This window comes from Podarcis raffonei, chromosome 18, assembly GCF_027172205.1.
Source record: "Podarcis raffonei isolate rPodRaf1 chromosome 18, rPodRaf1.pri, whole genome shotgun sequence".
NCBI classification, from domain to species: domain Eukaryota; kingdom Metazoa; phylum Chordata; class Lepidosauria; order Squamata; family Lacertidae; genus Podarcis; species Podarcis raffonei.
In genome coordinates, this window is record NC_070619.1 from 2,726,730 (window position 1) to 2,748,836 (window position 22,107).

Consider the following 22,107-nt stretch of genomic DNA (forward strand, 5'->3'; position numbering starts at 1 on the left):
TAGAATGTGTTGGAAGGCGCCCAGATTGACGACTTCTTCTTCTTCTTCTTCTTCTTCTTCTTCTTCTTCTTCTTCTTCTTGTTGACATCCCGATTTTCATTGGAGAAATGTTGGAGGGCATGTCTTCCCCACCCACCAGGGCAAAGCCCCTTGCCTTTCGAAAAACGAAACTGCGGCAAAGTCCCCGTCATTGGCTGGAATTTTCCTTGGAAGGGAAGGACACCTGTCGCTGTATATTTCAGCTGTGCAGAGAGACACACACACACAGAGAGAGAGAGGGCAGGATTGATCCAGGCGACAATCTGAAGGCCAGACGGCCGGATTTAAAGGACCTGGGTATGAACTGCATGCCGTCTGTCTGTCTGTCTGCGTCTTGGCACTCTCAGCTTCTGGTTTCTGAACCACGTCTGTCTGTGTGTCTGCTTGCAACAATCCCACGAACTTTCGGCCAGCCTGCCTAGATCTCCCAGAGATTCAGTTTCCCCTTTCGCTGGCTTGTGATCAGCCTCTGTGGCTAGATTCCAGCTGGGCCGCCTTCCACAGGTCGCCCGGGATGGGGAAGGAAACTATTTTTGGGTGACGCTTTGATGTTGAGTCAGCAGCCGTCGACGCAAAAGCCCCACACCAGCTCCCTGGGAGCTGCGGCGAAGGCTGCTCCCCATCTGAGAAATTGAATGCAGGCATGAAGCTGGCAAGGTATCTATAACTATAGATTGCACTCTATTATTATTATTTCCATTTTCTGAAGCAGACTAACCTCGACGTGTTCCTGGCCCAGTAACCATCGACGTTGGGAAGATACAGGCAAAGAGTGTATTAACTTCTGCCCACTGCCAAACCAGTGGTTATTGATTACTGGGTCAATGAAATTAATAGATTGATCAACACCATCGCCTTTTACCTATGCCTTGAGGTGATTTGCGAACATCTGGCACCTTCGTTATACAGCTTTTGGCAAATGTTGAGGAATGCTCACCTCTCCAACCTGCTTGAGGGGTGTATTTTTAGGACTTACTTCTGCAATGTTGAATTGTTTCCAATTGCTTTTAATGTTGTGTTCTAATATTTAAAGTTGCGTTGTAATTGCTGTAACGCTCCTAGGACCTTAGGATGAAGGGTGGATAATGATGATGATGATAATAATAATAATAATAATAATAATAATAATAATAATAATAATGGTCAATAGCTAGAGAGAGGTGCCAGAACTCGCCCTTGTTCTCTTATAATGGTAATGGCACCCACCTGAGAGGTGCTGGGTTCAAGGTGAGGGAGTCAGGGTGTTTTACAACATTCAAAAGCTTGATCCTGAAAAACCATGTAATAAGAGCAAATAGGTTAAAAACGGAAGGATTTGGAGGGAGTTTTTAGCTTGCGCAGATACCAAGATCATTGAAAGCACACGTGTGTGTACACACACTCACACCCAGACCAAAGAATATTGAGAACTCTGATTAGTTACCGTATTTTTCCGTGTATAAGATGCCCCCCATGTATAAGACATCCCCTATTTTTGGGTACTCCAAATTAAGAAAACACCCCCTCAGCACTACCTGTGTATAAGACGAGCCCCAATTTTAAACAGAATTTTTCGGTTAAAAAAAACCTAGTCTTATACATGGAAAAAAACGGTACGTTTGCTGGGAACCTAAGCACTTCTGTGAGGAGTAAGCTACAGTTAACAGGATTATTGGTGTGTGTGTGTAGAAATGTGCTTTACATAGTCTAGCAAAGGGACATTTCTCCAACATTTCTCCTACAAAAATAGGATAAATTGCTTTCTGCTAACCAATAATTAATTCTGATGCTCATATTTCAAATCCTGCTTGCGTTTCCATCTCCACGTGGTACTGTAGTTCTTTAAATACTCAGTAACAGCTCTCCCGTCCTCAAGGAATTTATCCTCATTTTGGTCTCTAATCTTTGCTGTTAATCTTGCCAGCTCCGCAAACGCCATCGTTTTCAAAAGCCAGTCTCCCTTTGTTGCAACCTCCTCTTCTTCCCATCTCTTGCTGCTGTCGTTGTACACATAAATAAGGAAGTTTTTAATGTTTGATGTCTTGTGGTGTTTTTATGTTTTGCTGGAAGCCACCCTGAGTGGCTGGGGCAACCCAGTCAGATGGGCAGATAACAACAACAATAGTAATAATAGTAATAATAATAATAACAGAGTGGGCTCCATGGGCCATATTGGGCCTCCCCAGTCAGGAGCACAGTGAGATTCTGACTGTCTGCTCCTCAGCTGTGGAATCACCTGCGGCACAGATTCAATTAAATGAATATTCAGTTTAAATAAGTAGCATAAGAATGTGGTTTGATTGAGGACTGGAGTCTTGCACCGCTTTTTGTTTTTTAAGAGGAAAGACCATAACGCAGTTGTTGGACACCTGTTTGGCATGCAGAAGGTGGCAGGTTGAATCCCCGGCTCCTCCCGGCAGAGCTGGGGACGGGTGCCCACCTTGAAATCTTAGAGAGCCCCGTAGATGATGCTGAGCTAGACTGGAAGAGCGCTCTGATTTACAGAGTCATATAATCATAGAGTCGGAATCTCATTTCTTCTAACTTTAAGCCGAAGATTCAAGTCCCACCCTCCAGAACCGGAGAAAGCAAGTTTGCTCCCCGTTCAATGGGGCAGCCATGGGACTCAGCAGAAGGCAGCTCAGAAATTATGTCCGTCCCACAAGCTGAAAGCCTTCACACCTCCGGTTTTCTTAATTTCTTTACAGTGGTACCTCAGGTTAAGTACCGGATTTTTTGCTCTATAACACTCCCTTTTTCCCTCCTAAAAAGTAAGGGGAAATGTGTGTGCGTCTCATGGAGCGAATGCAGGCTGCACAGCTATCCCAGAAGCCAGAACAGCAAGAGGGATTGCTGCTTTCACTGCGCAGCAATCCCTCTTGCTGTTCTGGCTTCTGGGATTCAAAATATTTTTTTTCTTGTTTTCCTCCTCCAAAAACTAGAGCGAAAAATACGGTTCTTACTTCGTTCCGAAGGTCCGTACTTAACCTGAAACTGTTCTTAACCTGAAGCACCACTTTAGCTAATGGGGCCTCCTGCTGCCACCGCGCCGCCGGAGCACGATTTCTGTTCTCATCCTGAAGCAAAGTTCTTAACCTGAAGCACTATTTCTGGATTAGCGGAGTCTGTAACCTGAAGCGTATGTAACCCGAGGTACCACTGTATTGCCCTTTTGCCAGGCTGCTCAAAGCACCATGCAGAATCTTCACCCCTTCGTGTTTCATTCTCACACAACCACCCTGTGGAGTAGGCTAAGATGAGAGGGACAACAGACTAGGACACGGGAGGCCTGAGTTTGAATCCTTTGGGAGCCAGTCACTGCCTCCCAGACTAACTTACCCTGTTGTGAAGGGAACAACCATGTGTACCACCTTGAAATTCTTGGAGAAAAAGGGGGCATATAAATGCAATCAGTAATCATAATAATTGATAATAAATCATTTGGATTGTTGGAATGGGTCGCTGGATTGTTTGGGAATTGCCCTTCTCCAAAAAATATCTCGTAAACACAAAGTATTTTTTTGTAATACAGTGGTACCTCGGGTTACAGACTCTTCAGGTTACAGACGCTTCAGGTTACAGACTCCGCTAACCCAGAAATAGTACCTCGGGTTAAGAACTTTGCTTCAGGATGAGAACAGAAATCGAGCTCCGGCGGTGCGACGGCAGCGGGAGGCCCCATTAGCTAAAGTGGTGCTTCAGGTTAAGAACAGTTTCAGGTTAAGAACGGACCTTCAGAATGAATTAAGTTCTTAACCCGAGGTAGCACTGTATATGCCACGATTTTATGCCACCAGTATATGCAAACATCTGGCTTACTTAAGATATTTATTAGAACCTGTATTCTCAATAGTGATGAAGCCCGCAGCTGGAGAATGCTTTGATTTTTTAATGAATCTTTATTATTTGTAAAGGGCAGCTCAGTGGGCTAGAGCGTGGTGCTGATAACAGCAAGGTTGCAAGTTCGATTCCTGTATGAGACAACTGCATATTCCTACATTGCATTGCAGGGGGTTGGACTGAATGATCCTTTCAACCCTACAATTCTATAATTCTATGTTTGTATGAGTTGACCCTTTATTCTCCCTTTGGAGCTGCGCTGTATGTTTAAAATCTTTTGATTGCTTGTCTTTTTTTGCACGTTGTTGTTGTTCTTTTGTCTTTCTGGGCTGTGGCGCTTTAAGGTTTAAAATCTTTTGACTGCTTGTCTTTTTTTTGCACGTTGTTGTTGTTGTTAGTAAATCAGTTTATTAAAAAAGGAACAAGCAGCCACACCCAGTGAGCTTGTGGCTGAGACATGGTCAGAATTCGAACCCGGGTCTCCCAGGTGCCTAATCCGACACACTCTTTCCCACTGCACCTAGGGAGGAGGCTGGCGAGGCTCCTCTTGCGTCTCCGAACACCTGCTTGGGCTGTGAACGGGACGGGGAAATGGGGCTGCTCGTTTTGCAGGCTGGACAGGGTCCAGCGTGCTGGGTTTCAGATCCCTATTCTTAGAAGGCTGCCATGGGGTTTTTGACGATGACTGCACAGCCAAGGCTCTGGTTTGACATATCCGAGTGTGAATGAAGCCTGTGGCATCTTGCAGGAGAGGTGGGGTGGAAACTGGACTGCCGTTTAAGGCCCGGGGATATTACTTACACCACCCCCACCCCCCGCCCACCTGCAGCCACCCCACCCCTCCAACAGAACTCGGTATTTTAAAAAAGGGAATCTCCTAGGCTTAGAACCAATTCTCCACTTTCGAGACAGGAGCCTTAATAATAATAATTTTATTATTTGCCCCAGCCACTCTGGGTGGCTTCCAGCATATACAAAAACATTATAATAAAACATTAAACATTAAAAAAAAAACCTTCCCTATCCAGGGCTGCCATCAGACATCTCCTAAATGTTGTACAGTTGCTTATCTCCTTGGCTCGGGGGTCGCTAACCCCATACACTCCAACATTTCTTGGATGAAAATAGGGACCTTTAGGACCAGTGTTATATGATCCCGGCGGCCCCTCCCAGTCACCAGTCTGGCTGCCGCGTTCTGGATTAGTTGCAGTTTCCGGGTCACCTTCAAAGGCAGCCCCACGGAGAGCGCATTGCAGTAGTCCAAGCGGGAGATAACTAGAGCATGCACCACTCTGGCGAGACAGGGAGCAGGCAGGTAGGGTCTCAGATGGTGCTGGTAGACAGCCGCCCTGGACACAGAATTGATCTGCGCCTCCATGGACAGCTGTGAGTCCAAAATGACCCTCAGGCTGCGCATCTGGTCCTTCTTCTTTTTTTATATATTTATTTATACAACAAGAAAAAAAAACACAAAAAAACCCACAAATACCAAATTACACACAAATTACAAAAATAAACATAGACACATAATTTTCTTGGCAAACAATAAAACATCTATTGGTCTTAACACTAAAGACCCAACTTCCCGTCTATTCCATATTTCAAATTCATATTACTTATTGCCAATACACATTTTTTTCATAATTAAACTTATTCTCAATAAATCTAATTTCTTCTATCTACCTAGCAACTATCACTGAAGTTCCTCGAATGCTGCAACAGAATTTAAGCTACTATATTTATTTTTCAGATATCTTTGAAAACCTCCCATTTAGAAACAAATTCCTGTTTTGATTTATTCTTTATTTTTTCTGATAAACCATCTAATTCGGCATATTCTGTCAGCTTTTGGATCCAATCTTGTATAGAGGGGATTTCATTACTCTTCCATTTTGCTGCGATCAAAACTCTTGCTGCCGCCGTCGCATATAAAAAGATACCCTTCCTCTTTTGTGGAATATCCAAATCTGTTATTCCCAGGAGGTAGGCCTCTGGTTTTTTATTGAAAGAGATCTTTAGCATTTTTTGCAGTTCTGCATGTATGCTCTCCCAGAATACCTGTATTTTCCTACATATCCACCACATATGGAAGAACGTTCCTGAGTCTCCGCATCTCCAACAATTACTTGACACATTTTTATACATTTTTGAAAGTTTCCATGGTGTTAGATACCATCGATGTTGCATTTTTTGAAAGTTCTCTCTAATCGTGTAACAGTTTGTGAATTTCCAATTGATCTTCCATAAATTTTCCCATTGGGCCATGGTTATTGAATGGCCAAAATCCTGGGACCACCTCACCATTGCCACTGTTACCTCCTCCTCCTTGACTGGACAGTCGGTAAGTTTTGGAAAGAGTTTTTCTTTTAGAATTTACAAGATCAGATTCGAATCGGGAAATTTCTGCTGAGAACCCCTTTTGTTTGTCAGATTTAAATTTTTGAAATAACTGATGGTATTGGAACCAGTCTGAAATGTGTTCTCTTATTTCCTCAAAGTTTTTAAATTTTATTTGGTTATCCTCATTTTTTAGAAGTATTTTATATGTTGGCCAGCTTTCCTGAGTATTTTTCTGTTTTACTGCTATGGCTTCTACTGGAGAAGTCTACCACGGGACTTTAGGCTCCATCAGGTCTTTATATTTTTCCCATACAGCAAAGAGTGACTTTCTTGTTATATGGTTGGTAAAATTTTTATGAATTTTCGCTTTTCCATATATCAGGTAGGCGTGCCATCCCCAACGGTTGTCAAAACCTTCCAGGTCCAGGAGGTCCGGATCCTGCAACGTGCACCAATCTTTTAGCCAGGTGAAACAGGCAGCCTCGTAGTAAAGTTTTAGGTCGGGTAGGGAAAAGCCTCCTCTCTCTTTTATGTCTATTAAGATCAGGTGTTTAATCCTAGGTTTCTTCCCTTCCCACAGGAATTTGGAAATTTCTCTTTGCCATATCTTCAGACAACCTGCTTCACCCGGTATCGGAATCATTTGAAATAAAAAGATTAATTTTGGAAGCACATTCATCTTTATAATGGAAATCCTACCCAGAAATGTTAATTTTAGTTTCCTCCAGATTACCAAGTTTTTTCTAATCTCTAACCAAGTTTTGGTGTAATTATCCTGAAATAAGTTTATGTTCTTGGGGGTGATCCGAATACCCAAGTATTTCGCTTTTGAAGAGATTTTCAGGCCCTTCCAGAGCACAGTTACCCCATTCAGGACCAAGGAGTCCCCCACACCTGCCCGCCTCCTGTCCCCCCAAAACAGTAATCTCTGTCCATTAGCCGCCATCCATCCTCCAACCGCCTCCAGACACACACACAGTGGATCAATAAAGGTCCCCTCTGCACTATGCATTGAAAACAGCCTTAGACCTGCCAAGAAAAAAAAAATATGTATGCTACAACAGCGGCAAGAGTCTTGTTAACACAAAAATGGAAGAACGAGGAAATTCCAACAAAAGAACAGTGGCAAGAAAGACTAATGAGCTATGCGGAACTGGCCAAGCTGACATATAAACTGTGTGACAAGGACAATCATGACTTCAAGATTTTAATGTATTTTTAATCTTTGTTGGGAGCCGCCCAGTGTGGCTGGGTTGACCCAGCAAGATAGGCGGGGTACAAATAAATTATTATTATTATTATTATTATTATTATTATTATTATTCAAGGAAGAATGGGAATTTTTCACAAATTATTTAAAAAGACAACAAAATGGTTTGGAGTCCTTGGCAGGTTTTGAATAAACATCCACAAATTTATTTGTTGAATATATGATAAATAAGGCAATGATATGTACTAGGTTACAATATGCAGAGGATAATATGTGCAAAGGAACCCGAGAGAGGAGCTGAGGGAAGTCCGGGGAGGGGATAAAAAGTGGGGGATGTAAATGGATATATTGATTGATAATTTGGTTGTTAAAAAATTTATATATATATACACACATATATATATACACAGAAAAGCCTTGGAGCACTTTAAAGAGCCATGTTTCAACTCCCCGCCCCAATGAATCCTGTAGCTTAAGGGTGCTGAGAGTTATTCAGAGACAGTGCGAGCAAAAGTTGCAGTCCAGCTGGGATTCGCACGGCTCTGGTCACTTCTGCTTGTTTCGTGACTTAACCTGGTCGGGATGCTGACAACAGATCTCTGCCTCGTTTCTCCTGTTGCGTTTAGCAAGGGTTCCTCAGCGACGACATGGCGACGGGTCCCTGCGAGATCCTGGAGCGGAGCGAGGAGTCTCCAGATTCTTTGAAAGAGCCTCCGGTCCAGAAGCCATTGAAGGAGGAGATAAAAGAAGGTATTTTAATGATAGAATTGTAGAGTTGGAAGGGACCCTGCAATGCGGGGATATGAGCATGGCTTAGGGAATCTAAGCAACTTACGCCCTTTCAGAAGAACATGTGAAATATACTATGCACAGGTGGGTTCAAATCCCACCTTCGTCGCCAGTGAAATCTACTCGGAGTTGAGAGTGGATTTCATGCTCTTTATTCAGCTCATAGTGGTGAGGAGGAATGGAAGTTCCCCCAGAATGTCTGCTTTATATACATTATTTACACAATGGGCCCCACGTGATTGGCTAATTACGGGATTCTCCTGTAGGCCAATCAGGTTGCGGATTCACTTCCACCTGGAGTTGGATTGGGTGGCTCCTGTGGACCAATCAGACTGCTGCATTCTGGATCCTATTGTTCTAGGACCAATCAGACTGCTGCATTCTGGATCCTACTGTTCTAGGACCAATCAGACTGCTGTGTTCTGGATCCTATTGTTCTAGGACCAATCAGACTGCTGTGTTCTGGATCCTAGGACCAATCAGACTGCTGCATTCTGGATCCTATTGTTCTAGGACCAATCAGACTGCTGCATTCTGGATCCAATGTTCTAGGACCAATCAGACTGCTGCATTCTGGATCCTACTGTTCTAGGACCAATCAGACTGCTGCATTCTAGATCCTACTGTTCTAGGACCAATCAGACTGCTGCATTTTGAATCCTATTCAACTCAGTACATAACACCATGAGAACAGAAGATGAGGCTGCTGGGTCTCCTCACCTGGCCATGATCATCGTCTCCCCCATCATCTCAGCGCTGGTTCCCACCATTAAGTAAAGGTAAAGGGACCCCTGACCATTAGGTTCAGTCGTGACCGACTCTGGGGTTGCGGCGCTCATCTTGCTTTATTGGCCAAGGGAGCCGGCGTACAGCTTCCAGGTCATGTGGCCAGCAGGACTAAGCCGCTTCTGGCGAACCAGAGCAGCGCACGGAAACGCCGTTTACCTTCCCGCTGGAGCGGTACCTATTTATCTACTTGCACGTTGACATGCTTTTGAACTGCTAGCTTGGCAGGAGCAGGGACCGAGCAACGGGAGCTCACCCCGTCGCGGGGATTCGAACAGCCAACCTTCTGATTGGCAAGTCCTAGGCTCTGTGGTTTAACCCACAGCGCCACCCAAGTCCCACCATTAAAGTGATGCTAATTGGTGTGTGTTTCTTTAACAGATGCCGCAATACCAGTAAGTAAAGAAGAGATCAACAGCACCCCAAACGTAAGTACGACTGCGTGTGGCAATGCTTTAAGACCCTTGCTTTCCAAGTCCTCTCTTGGCCCACATCCACACCTCACATTGAAAGCAGCATTTCTGCCGCTTTAACAGTTGCGACTTAAATAAAATTTTATTATTATTTTAGAATGTTGTATCATTTTAATGCTGTTAGCCGCTCTGAGCCCGGCTTTGGCTGGGGCAGGCGGGATATAAATAAAAATTTATTATTATTATTATTATTCCTCCAAAGGATCCTGGAAACTGTAGTTTTTAATTTTAATTTTAATTTTAATTTTAATTTTAATTTTAATTTTAATTTTAATTTTAATTTTAATTTTAATTTTTTTTAATTTTAATTTTAATTTTAATTTTAATTTTAATTTTAATTTTAATTTTAATTTTTTTAATTTTAATTTTAATTTTAATTTTAATTTTAATTTTAATTTTAATTTTTCATTCATGACATACATCTCAACTTCTTAACATTTACTATATATTCCTCCCTCCCTCCCGTCCAAGGCTTCCCCCAACTTCTGCTTCTGGTTTGTTTCTATGTTCACCCACTTTGCTATCTCTCAAAAGAAAAAATTGTTAATAACATAACATCAAACCTAAAAACATAAAAATAAAATTAAATACACCATCCCATTTCACTATCTTCTGAACATTTTCTGATGCTGATAATGTGGATGTTTATTTAAATCCTGCCATCGTCTACTGCTTTTCTTTGTTTCTGCAAATATAATATGAATGGTTCCCAATCTTTTTCAAAGCCTGTTGTGTTTTTCTCTTAGTCTTTCTGTCGTTTTTTGCCAGTTCTGCATAGTTCATCAACTTCTCTTGCCATTGTTCTTTAGCTGGTATTTCTCCAGTCTTCCCATTTTGTGCAATCAACATTCTTGCTGCTGTAGTGGCATACATAAATAAAGTCCTCATTTCTTTTGGTATGTCTTGACCTAAAATACCTAATTAAAAAGGCTTCTGGGTTGTTGTTTTTTACAAAAGTTAGGAACTATATTTTGTTAAGGGTGCTGAGAATTGTTAGGCACATAGAGGAGGGAGAAAGGTTGTTTTCTGCTGCTCCAGAGAAGCGGACACGGAGCAATGGATCCAAACTGCAGGAAAGAAGATTCCACCTAAACATTAGGAAGAACTTCCTGACAGTAAGAGCTGTTTGACCGTGGAATTTGCTGCCAAGGAGTGTGGTGGAGTCTCCTTCTTGTAGTTTGGATCCATTGCTCCGTGTCCGCTTCTCTGGAGCAGCAGAAAACAACCTTTCTCCCTCCTCTATGTGACATCCTTTTCTATATTTGAACATGGCTATCATATCACCCCTTATCATCATCATTTCATTTATTAATTGCTTCCTACGAACCCCTTCAAAGAGATTCCCAGCACCAACTTCATAGGAAGCAATTAATAGATGGAATAATGATGATAATAATGAGAAAACAGAATCCCTCCTGTCCCTCGAGAGGAGAGACTCACGCTTGGCAGCCTGTCCCAACATTGTTCCTGCGTGAGCTCACCAGTCTCTGCCTAAGGACAAGCTGTCCTGCTGAGCAGCTCAGGCAGCCAGTTTGTGGCTGGGCTGATTTTTGAACCTTGTCCTCCCTCCTCCCTCCTTGCAGCTGTTCCTGGGATAGAGCAAGATTCTAGTCCTCAAGGAACCGGCTTTAAGTAGGAAACTGTAATAAATGAAAATCTGCCCTTATTCCCTTATGGGGGACACAAGAGCCCATATAGAGTCCTTTGCAGGTTCTCCATCGGTCAGAGAAAAGAACAGAGGCCAACCAGAGAATATTGAGAAGCAAAGCAGCTCGTAAGCCTGATCTTTATTGAACTGTTGCAACAGGGTGCTCCCCTCACATGCAGGAAAGGAGGAGGACCCCGAACCAATGTGTGCCCGCCCTTATATAGACATTTTAAATTGCCCACCCTGGAGTCCAAGACCATCCCCAGACACATCATACCTACATCACAGAAAGGGGTGGTCTACAGCAGAAATATGAGTGCGTTGTTTACCTCCTGTCTGGCAGGTTACCTGTTAATGCTCACTTGATTGGATACCCTGGGAAGCCTGCGCAGTCTTTTGTAATGATAAATACTTAGTTCCTGAGCCAGGTCGCAGGCTCACCCTATTCATACACAGACATACCCTTAAGACAGGATTTGTGAAGGAAAAGACAAGAGGCTTTTCCATTTTCCTTGACCTTGCAGAGAAATCATTTGGTTAATTTGGGAGTCAAAATGGTTCCATGGATGTTTTCCTGTGCTGCTTCAGACATGTGGTTTATATATTTATGTACGTGTTTGCTTGGTACATTTATGAACATTTATTATATATATAAGACCTTAATTTTTTTATTTCAAAACTAAGAATGCTGCCTTGTGCCAGCTCTGAATGCAAATGATGTGCATTCCCAATTAGCTACAGCCCTTTCCCCAAACTCTCAGTAGCTCAGTTGATAAGAGCATGAAACTCTTAATCTTAGGGTGGTGGGTTCAAGTCCCATATGAGGCAAAATATTCCTGAATTGCAAGGGGTTGGGCTAGATGATCATCAGGGTACCTTCCAACTCAATGAGTCTATGATGTCCTTAGTCAACCCCGTATAACACACACAGAAGCCTGGTGGATCAGGCCACTGACCCCCTCTAGTCTAGCATCCTGGAAAGCCCCAAAGCAAGAATCAAGAGTATGCAGAAATAGCAAGGTTTCACGGGTGGCGCTGTGGCACAGGTGGCGCTGTGGTCTAAACCACAGAGCCTAGGACTTGCCGATCAGAAGGTCAGCGGTTCGAATCCCCGCGACGGGGTGAGCTCCTGTTGCTCGGTCCCTGCTCCTGCCCACCTAGCAGTTCGAAAGCACATCAAAGTGCCAGTAGATAAATAGGTACCGCTCTGGCGGGAAGGTAAACAGTGTTTCCGTGCACTGCTCTGGTTCGCCAGAAGCGGCTTAGTCATGCTGGCCACATGACCCAGAAGCTGTACGCCGGCCTCGGCCAATAAAGCGAGATCAGTGCTGCAACCCCAGAGTCAGCCATGACTGGACCTAATGGTCAGGGGTCCCTTTACCCTTTACCTAACTGCAAGAATCCGATAGCAGGATGATGGAGAGATTCCAAAAAGAATGGTCCAAATTTATGGTACGCTTAGAGAAAACCGTACATAAATAAATGCACTCACAGGACTGAAATAAAACTCGTAACGTTTATTGTAAACATTTGGTTAGACCACAAGATGTAATGCTGTAATATAATAAGGAATGTATGTCTAAAGTATGATACAAAAATTTATTAAGGAATTAGAGACATTTATAGAATCACGCTTAAGTAAGAGCAATGCAGAGAAGCCAGAGGAGGGGTGGAGGGAAGTTAATTCGGATAAGATATAGGTTAAAAGGAGAATAATATTGTTAGGCTGTATTGTGCTTAAGATATTTGGAAAAAATTAATAAAGATTATTGGGGGGGGAGTGAACAAGAATCAAACAGAATCAAACAGAAGAATCAGACAGAATTAGCAAGAATCAAACAGAAGAGCATTCTCCCGTGTGTGTGTGTGTGTGTGTGTGTTAAGACAACCAAATTCCCGCTCCCCAAGTTGCACAACCCACAATGCCGAGCATCTTATCTGAGGCAAGCTGAAAACAGCAGCCAAGGACCCTGAAATTCCAATCAAACGGACACACACACACACAAAGGCTGCTATTGTGTAATTTCTTCTACAGAGCCGTGAACCTTCATAACAGCATCCTTGAAATTGAAAGGAGATTGCTCTTGATCTTCTCCCCAAGTCCCGCCTGGAAATCTCTCTCTGACTTTTAGCAACACGAGGCATCGACAAACACTTCAAAGCGCCAGAAATTGTTATCCCTGTAGTGAAATGCAGTGGTTGGTTTAGAGATGGGGAGACCAGGATTCGAATCCCACCACCCCATGCTCATCCATTTGCTTGTGGGCCTTGGGCCACTCACCTTAACCTACCTGGCAGGGGCGTTGTGAGGGTAAAATGGGGGGGGGGAGAGAACCATGTGGGAGTCAGAAAACAGCAACAGGGAGACAGGTTTCCCCATCCCTGATGGAAGAAGAAGATGCATTCCCCTCTCTTTAGAGAAGGCCTCTTTGGAATAGAGGCATTGTTCCATTTCCTCCATGCAGCAGAGAAATGCTACTTCCTAGATCAGGAATGGATGGGACGCGGGTGGTGCTGTGGGTTAAACCACAGAGCCTAGGGCTTGCTGATCAGAAGGTCGGCGGTTCGAATCCCCGCGACAGGGTGAGCTCCTGTTGCTCGGTCCCTGCTCCTGCCAACCTAGCAGTTCGAAAGTACGTCAAAGTGCAAGTAAATAAATAGGTACCACTCCGGCGGGAAGGTAAACGGCGTTTCCGTGCGCTGCTCTGGTTCGCCAGAAGCGGCTTAGTCCTGCTGGCCACATGACCCGGAAGCTGTACGCCGGCTCCCTCGGCCAGTAAAGCGAGATGAGCGCCGCAACCCCAGAGTCGGCCACGACTGGACCTAATGGTCAGGGGTCCCTTTACCTTTACCTAGATCAGGAATGGGGAGCTCCTGTGTGTCCCCCCCCAGTTGTCTAACATGGGATGCAACTATTGAAAATAATGAAGAGTCATACGCATTGATTTCTGGGGAAGAAATCAGCTTACTAGTGTGTCCAATTCTGGGCACCACAATTTTAAAAAGATGTTGACAAAGCCGAAAGGTGTGCAGAGGTGGGCAACCAAGATGATTAAGGAAACCAAGCCTTGTGAGGAACGGTTGAAGGAGCTGGGTGTGTTCAGCCTGAAAAAGAGGAGACAGAGAGGAGATAGGATAGCCATCTTCCAATAGCTCAAGGGCTGTAACATGGAGGATGGAGCAAGCTTGTTTTCTCCTGCTCTGGAAGGTAGGACTCGAACCCATGGCTTCAAGTTACAAGAAAGGAGATTCCGACTAAACAAAAATTTATGATGGTAAGAGCTGTTTGACAGTGAAAAGGAGGTGCTGGACTATCTTTCCTTGGAGGTTTTTAAGCAGAAGCTGGATGAGCAGCTGTCATGGATGGTTTAGCTGTGATTCCTGCATTGCAGGGGGTTGGGCTGGATGACCTTTGGGGTCCCTTCCAACTCTATGATTCTATGAGCCCATAGTATGTATTATTTTAGAAAACTGCTTAGAGGGCCTCTTCAGTGTTCAGATGAAATAAACCACTAGAATTCCTCCCATTTCAGGGTATAGAGAGGAAGGATGTAGACAGGCTTCACGTGGTCGAGCAAGACCTCGATGAGTTCGTGGACAGCATCGGAGAAGCAGCTTCCTCCACGCTTCCCGAGCCGTCGCTGGAAGCGGAGGAGCCCCCAGCTCCCGAGAAGGTCCCCGCAAAACAGCCCCGAGCTGAGCAAGTGGCGGAAAAAGTCCTGCGGGCTGAAAGGGTGGTGGAGAGAGCACCCCGAGCAGAAAAAAACTCCGGGATGGATAAGGTGGCTGAGAAGGTTCCCCGATCGGAGAAGGCGCCCCGTGTTGAGAAGACGGCACGGGCAGAGAAGCCGGCAGAGAAAGTGCGGCCTGCAGCTCCAGCAGGTATGCGGTTTCCTTGGGGCCGGATGCACGCGTGACGACAGCATTGCTTCCTACTTGTAAAGGCAGAAATTGCAGGGACTTGGGGGCTGGATTTGGATCCAGGCCAGGGGGCAGGAGGGTGGGTTTCCAACCTTCACTTTAGCAGCATAGGAAGCTTCCTTAGACCGAGTCGGACCATTATTCCATGTAGCTCAGGGCTGCCTACTCTGACTGGCAGCGGTTTTCCCGGGTTTCAGACAATGGAATCTTTCTGAACCCACCTGGAGATTTTGGGACTTTCCTTCATGGTCCTGAGCCAATTTAAACTCAGAAGCCTCTCTCCAGGATATCAGACAGGGGACATTCCCAGCCTTACTGGGAGACACTGAGGATTGAACCCAGGACATTCTGCATTCAGAGCAGCTGTTCTACTCCTGCATTGTGGCCTTTTCCTTAAAACTACAGTAAGAGGCTAGTCCTCAAGGTCCTTTCCTCCTTGTAGCATGTGTGTGTGCCTGTCCAGACAGCTTTCTTGGTTTGGAGGGCGGGGAAAAACTAAGAGGGGTGGGGGACAAGGGAGATGAGCAACAGGGAACACAAACAAGGCGGCACTTGTGCTCATTAGGGCTGGGTAAAATATCAATATAAGGGACACGGGTGGCGCTGTGGGTTAAACCACAGAGCCTAGGGCTTGCCGATCAGAAGGTCGGCAGTTCGAATCCCCACGACGAGGTGAGCTCCCGTTGCTTGGTCCCAGCTCCTGCCAACCTAGCAGTTCGAAAGCACCTCAAAGTGCAAGTAGATAAATAGGTACCGCTCTGGAGGGAAGGTAAACGGCGTTTCCATGTGCTGCTCTGGTTTGCCAGAAGCGGCTTAGTCATGCTGGCCACATGACCCGGAAGCTGTACGCCGACTCCCTCAGCCAATAAAGCGAGATGAGCACCGCAACCCCAGAGTCGGCCAAGACTGGACCTAATGGTCAGGGGTACCTTTACCTTTATTATATCAATATATCGTCCAAAACTAGTTCAAAGTCCATAGTGTGATATTGGTTTCATAATTTTTTGGCCTAGCAAAATATCGCAAATCATGATGTGTGTCTTAACACTGAATGTCCCCCCCGATGGACCCACCAAAAACAGCCTTTGGGTCACAGCAGGAGGTCCAGTGTGCCCAACTCTCTCCCTCTCTCTGTTCTCTCCTGGAAGCCACAAAGACTGTCCCGGCTAAGAGGAAAGCAGAGGCCCGCACTGCAGGGCCAACAAAGGACACACTCCCTTGGGAGGGCCTGACCCTGAACAAATGCCTCGTGGTCGCCTCCTGCCTCGCCCTCCTCAGTGTCAGCTGCCAGGTGGTTCAAGGTAAGGGAGAAGAGCGGTTTCAGGATAGGACCAGCTGCTTACTGGAACACAGAATCATGGAATTGTAGAGTTGGAAGGCACTGTGAGGATCATCTAGTCCAGCAGTTCTCAACCTTGGGTCCCCAGATGTTTTGGACTACAACTCCCATCATCCCTGAGCTCTGGCCTTGCTAGCTAGGGGTGATGGGAGTTGTAGTTCAACAACATATGGGGACCCGCAGGTTGAGAAAGCCTGATCTAGCCCATGGGTAGGCAAACTAAGGCCCAGGGGCTGGATCTGGCCCAATTGCCTTCTCAATCCGACCCGTGGATGGTTTGGGAATCAGTGTGTTTTTACATGAGTAGAATGTGTGCTTTTATTCAAAATGCACCTCTGGGTTATTTGTGGGGCATAGGAATTTGTTCCTTCTTTTTTTTCTTCAAAATATAGTCTGGCCCCCCACAAGGTCTGAGGGACGGTGGACTGGCCCCCTGCTGAAAAAGTTTGCTGATCCCTGAATTCTAGTCCAACCCCCTGCAAGGCAGGAATAGGCAGCTGTCCCAGGCAGGGATCGAACCTGCAGCCTTGGGTTATCAGCACCACTCTCCAAGCAGCTGAGCTATCCACTTGGGTAGTGAGCTCCTTCTGTTCAGGGACCCCCTTTTGCAGTTAGGAAAACCCCACATTTGTTGAGTGGGACACAGGAGTAAAAGGGCTCGGGGTCCTATCCAAGTTGCAGCCAAACCGCAAATTTCTTGTCCTCATGGTTCAAAAAAAAAAGCACAAATTCTGCCTTGTACCTGATGTTAGTCATATTCAGAGTATGATTAGAGTGTGGTGCTGATAATGCCAAGGTTGCAGGTTCGATCCCTGCAAGGGACAGCTGCATATTCCTGCACTGCAAGGGGTTGGACTGGATGACCCTCAGGGGTCCCTTCCAACCCTATGATTCTATTATTCTATTTTGCCTCAGAGTGGGTGGTACTGTCCCCTGGGGGGGGGGGATGTTGGGATTACCTAGGTGGGAGCTAAGAAGCGAGGGGGCATCAAGGGGACACTGGATAGCGTTGCCATATTTCAGAAAGTGAAAATCTGGACTCAAATCCATTCTGAATAACACTTTTACAGTCATATCTCGGGTTACAGCTGCTTCAGGTTGCGTTTTTTCGGGTTACGGACCACCGAAACCTGGAAGTACCAGAACACGTTACTTCCGGGTTTTGGCGGTCGCGCATGCACAGAAGTGCTAAATAGCGCAGGTCGCAAATGCTGTGGGTTGCGAACATGCATCCCGCACGGATCACATTCGCAACCCGAATGTCCACTGTATAAGGTAGCAGGCTCTGGGCATTAATTTTTTTTGAGGCAAGGAAGTGGTTTGGGAACCACTGTCTCAGATCTATTAATTTCGGGGGGGGGAGGGGGTGCTACTCTGAGTAGAATTTGTTCCAGGTGTCTGCCTTGCTTGGCCAGTCAAGAACAGAAGGCTCTTCTTCTCCAGAGGATTCCCTCCAGGCAGGGTTTGAAATTAGCCAGGCGCCAGGCACGTTTTGCACCTGGATATCAACCACTTGCGACCAGGTGAAGATTCCTGGGTGCCAGGATGGTGCCTGACGTCTCCACCATCCGGGGATCCTTGGATCGGGCCTGTTTTCACACACTAAGGTCCCATCCTGTAGAATTCAATCCATTATATTTTATCCGCACAATCAGAATGAATTTCAGGAACCAAATTGCTTTTTCTGTGCAGCCTGAGCAGGAGCCGTGAAGAGCATTTTAGTGAATTGTCGTCGCTTGTCTTGGCTTTCCCCACTGCCCTGCTCAGAGTTGGGAAGAATATTCCTGCGTTATGAATGGTCTGTGTCTCCATTAAGAAAAAGGAGTCGGAATAGGCCAATAGATATGTGAACTGGGCAAAGTGACTTTTCTAAGTTCTCAAAGCTCTTAACTGGGCTCAAGGTTGTCATCTGAACCGAGAATCAATCACAGTCAGTCCATCATTTGAAAAATAAGACTTTGCCCCCAAAGTAGACATTCCGTTTTGGCGACTATAACCCTGGTTCAAGGAGCCATTTGGCACCTAGGTTATATCTGTGTTTCTAACACTGGCTCTGGGTCCAGGAAGGCTGGAGCATGGAGCGCGGTGGGAGACGTTGCTTCAGCAAGGAAGCAACTCAGAGTAGGATCTGCAAGCTCCACTCCTTCCTGGCTCTCAGCCTGGCCCTGATCCAAGCAGGCCTGATCAACACCCTTCTCTGAGTAGCTTCCCACGGGCCCATGGGTGGCAGTTCTCAAACTCTCATCCAGCTCCACCTGCCAGCCAGAATCAGTGGGTTCTTCCTGCGGTTGTCTCTGGCGCCACCTGCTGTTGGGCTCCCTGCCTTCCCTCCAACCAGTCCCAAAGTGCACCAGCCGCCACTGGCTAGGATCAATCCCCATTTCCCCCTAATTCAGGAAGGCTGGTGCTTGGGGCTAAAAGGGAGATGTTGCTTCAGCTGCGAAGCAGCTCGGACTAGGATCTTAGAGATGGAGGATGTAGGCAATTCCCAGATTTGCAACATCCGCAAAAAAAGTGCACCTGCTTTTTGGTATTGGAGCACATCAAAGGTCACCTCTCCTTTCCCACAGACATTGTCGACTACGGTGGGGAAATCCTTGAGGCCGAGTTGAGCGCTTGGACATCTCAAGACGGCAGCGTTGGGGAAGCGGTGAGTCGAGATGACAAATGGGTGGATGGAAAGCAGGAAAATATGCCCAATTCCAGCAAAGCAGGTTGTGTCCATCCATGGCAGAGGATGCTGAATTGGGGCCCCACCCACTGCAAACTGCCCTTCTATTACTGCTACTTCTAAGGAGAATGCTTCATCCTGGAGCGGGGGGTGGGAAAAGCTGATGCCCTCCAGATTAAAGTTGTTGTTGCTGATGTTGTTTTGATGTTTTATTGTGTTTTTAACTCTGTTGGGAGCCTTCCAGAGTAGCTGGGGAAACCCAGCCAGATGAGTGGGGTAATATTATTATTATTATTATTATTATTATTATTATTATTATTGGCATCCAGGGGTGGTCAAACTGCTGTGTGAGCAGAACTGCAATGCCCTCCCTGGGGCGCAATCCTGGGCAGTGCGTCTGGGGGTCCTGGGCTGCCCAGACAAGACCCCTCTCTCATCCTCACTGACAGGGTCCAAAGGAGAGCAGTGGAAGACCTTTGGCACCAGCTTGGCTGAAGGAGTTGCCCGAAGGAGACACTCAAGCCTTAGGGACTCCGCTGCTCTGTTTATTCTCCCAGAGATGTCCCGCAAGGCGTTTATGCATTTCTTTATTTAACAAATGCATTTATTTATCAAATGTATAGAATACTTTGTGGCCTCAAGCCATTAAAGCAGTATTTGAGGCAGAATAATAGCTTTTTCGTGGCGCTGTGGGTTAAACCACAGAGCCTAGGGCTTGCTGATCAGAAGGTCAGCGGTTCGAATCCCCACGACGGGGTGAGCTCCTGTTGCTCGGTCCCTGCTCCTGCCAACCTAGCAGTTCGAAAGCACGTCAAAGTGCAAGTAGATAAATAGGTACCGCTCCGGCCAATAAAGCGAGATGAGCGCCGCAACCCCAGAGTCGGCCACGACTGGACCTAATGGTCAGGGGTCCCTTTAAAGGTAAAGGTACCCCTCCCCGTACGGGCCAGTCGTGTCCGACTCTAGGGTTGTGCGCTCATCTCACTTAAGAGGCCGGGAGCCAGCGCTGTCCGCAGACACTTCCGGCTCACGTGGCCAGCGTGACGAAGCTGCTCTGGCGAGCCGGCACCAGCGCAGCACACGGAAACGCCGTTTACCTTCCCGCTATAAAGCGGTACCTATTTATCTACTTGCACTTAAGAGTGCTTTCGAACTGCTAGTTGGGCAGGAGCTGGGACCGAAAGACGGGAGCTCACCCCGCCGCGGGGATTCGAACCGCCGGAGTTGTGGTCCCACAATGTCCAGAGGCTGTTTTTGGTGACACCCGTTGTGTTTGTTTGTGTGTTTTCTTCCCACTCCAGGAAGAACTCTGGTTTTATGAGAGGTGGCTGAACTGGTCGGACATGGACGAACCACCTGACATTGAGGAGGAGGAGGAGGAGGAGGAGGAAGAGGAAAGCCTCGAAGTCGAAGAGGAGGAGCCCACTGAAGAGGAGGAGGAGCCAGAGGAAGAGGAGGAGGAGCCAGAGGAGGGAGGGGGAGGAGCTAAAGTCAAGCAGAGGAAAAGGCCGGAGAAAGCTACCCGGAGAGAGAGGGTCTCCAAGGAGAAGTCCCAGAAAGGTCGCAAGGACCTAGAGGAAGAGGAGGAGGAGGAGGAAGAGGAAGAGGAGCCTGTTCGCAGCAAGCGGCCTCTGCGGGAGGGGAAGCGGAAAGAGCAGCGCGAGGAGAGGAGGAGCCGACAGCCCAAACCCGAAGCCAAGGCCCACAAGCAGGAGGAAGGGAAGGGGCGCCCCAAGGACGGGCGCGACCGTGGGAAAGAGCGGGACCACAAGGCCCACGAGCAGAGAGGCCGGAAGCCCTTGCGGGTGCAGCGCCCGCTCTTCCCCCTGCAGAAGCCTGCCAGGCGGCACGACTGAGACCCCTCCGCCGTGGGAAGCAGCGCTCCCAAACACCCCCTGCCCCCTCGAACAGGCGGGCGCAGGGGCCCAGGCAACTCTGGAGCAGTGCGAGACCCGCTTGCTTGCGTCTCACAAACTTCCCCTTGGCCCCACTTCCCAGACATGTAATACCGAGGCCCTGCCACCTGCAGAGGGATCTTGGGCCACGGCCAAGGACTTGTCTGCCCAGCCCAGGAGATCCCTCTGACCTCAAGAAAGCCTCTCCCACCCCACCCCCATTTTCTTCTCTCTTTTTTGGGGTGTTCACGCCTCCCTCCCAATAACGGGGCAGGGGGAGGCGCCCCGCAACGGCAAGGAGAAGTTGCAGTGTTTGCTAAACCGGCTTGTGACGGACGGTGAGGCCTTTGTGCTAGACTCTGCTGCTTTGGTAGATGGAAGACCCCCCCCCCCCGAAACCTTGAGATATCGCCCCCTAAGCAGTGGGGTTGGCTCACACATCCACACCCCATACATCAGTGCCTGGAAAAAAAGACAGATTGAACCATCCATTCCTCCTTTGTCACAAAGCAGTTTTCAGAGGTGGTGTGAATCCTGATTCCTCTCCATCGTGTTTGCAGTCTTAAATTCAGCTCCCACCTTTTATTCTCCAGCCAATTTTCTCGATTTTTCCCCCTTAAAAGAACTCTTCTCTTTTCTCCCCACCCCTTTGGCTTAAATCTGTTTATAATACATCGGTTAAATAAAAGTTTCAGACATGTAGGATAGACACTTCTTTTTCTTCCACGCAGTGACGATCCCCTGAGGATCTCTGGCCACTGGGCAGTTCTGCCTTCTGGGGCTGCTGGGAGGTGGAACTTAAGGGCACCTGAAGGGGCACAGATTTCCCAAACGCTGCTCTGTTCGGAAGAGACATGTTCTGCTACCAGGACTCTTCCAAATAGAGCAGCGGTGTCCAAACTTTTTTCAAAAAGGGCCAGATTTGGTGAAGTGAACACGCATGAGGGCCAACCAAAGTTGTTGACGTTCTCTTAGGGTTGAAGTATTGAAGTTGTTGACTTTGGAGATGCCTGAAATAGAGGAATCCAGTACACTGGTGCCTCGCAAGACGAAATTAATTCGTTCCGCAAGTTTTTTCTTCTTGCGAGTTTTTCGTCTTGCGAAGCACCGTTTCCCATAGGAATGCATTGAAAATCAATCAATGCGTTCCTATGGAAACCGCCTTCAGACCAGGTCC

The 22,107-nt window shown here is 46.8% G+C and overlaps 1 protein-coding gene across 2 annotated transcripts; it reads left to right on the plus strand.

Annotated features, from left to right (window-relative positions):
- The first annotated feature begins 157 nt into the window (after nucleotides 1-157).
- JSRP1 (junctional sarcoplasmic reticulum protein 1) lies at nucleotides 158-21,632 on the plus strand. Of its 2 annotated transcripts, none has more exons than XM_053372504.1 (7): nucleotides 158-336; nucleotides 8,035-8,158; nucleotides 9,365-9,411; nucleotides 14,638-14,986; nucleotides 16,174-16,326; nucleotides 18,935-19,014; nucleotides 20,337-21,632. In XM_053372504.1, the coding sequence occupies exons 2-7, from the start codon at nucleotides 8,056-8,058 to the stop codon at nucleotides 20,889-20,891; spliced, it is 1,287 nt and encodes a 428-aa protein (XP_053228479.1). In that variant the 5' UTR covers nucleotides 158-336; nucleotides 8,035-8,055; the 3' UTR covers nucleotides 20,892-21,632. The 2 variants fall into 2 exon arrangements, with proteins under 2 accessions (XP_053228479.1, XP_053228478.1); XM_053372503.1 differs by lacking the exon at nucleotides 158-336 and adding an exon at nucleotides 351-696.
- Nucleotides 21,633-22,107: the final 475 nt, after the last annotated feature.

Excerpts from the sequence above, each read along its gene's own strand:
- JSRP1 (XM_053372504.1), top strand. The coding sequence starts at position 8,056 with ATGGCGACGGGTCCCTGCGAGATCCTGGAGCGGAGCGAGGAGTCTCCA. Across the intron at positions 9,412-14,637 it reads AGATCAACAGCACCCCAAAC|GGTATAGAGAGGAAGGATGT; the intron begins GTAAGTACGACT and ends CTCCCATTTCAG. Across the intron at positions 14,987-16,173 it reads GCGGCCTGCAGCTCCAGCAG|CCACAAAGACTGTCCCGGCT; the intron begins GTATGCGGTTTC and ends CTCTCCTGGAAG.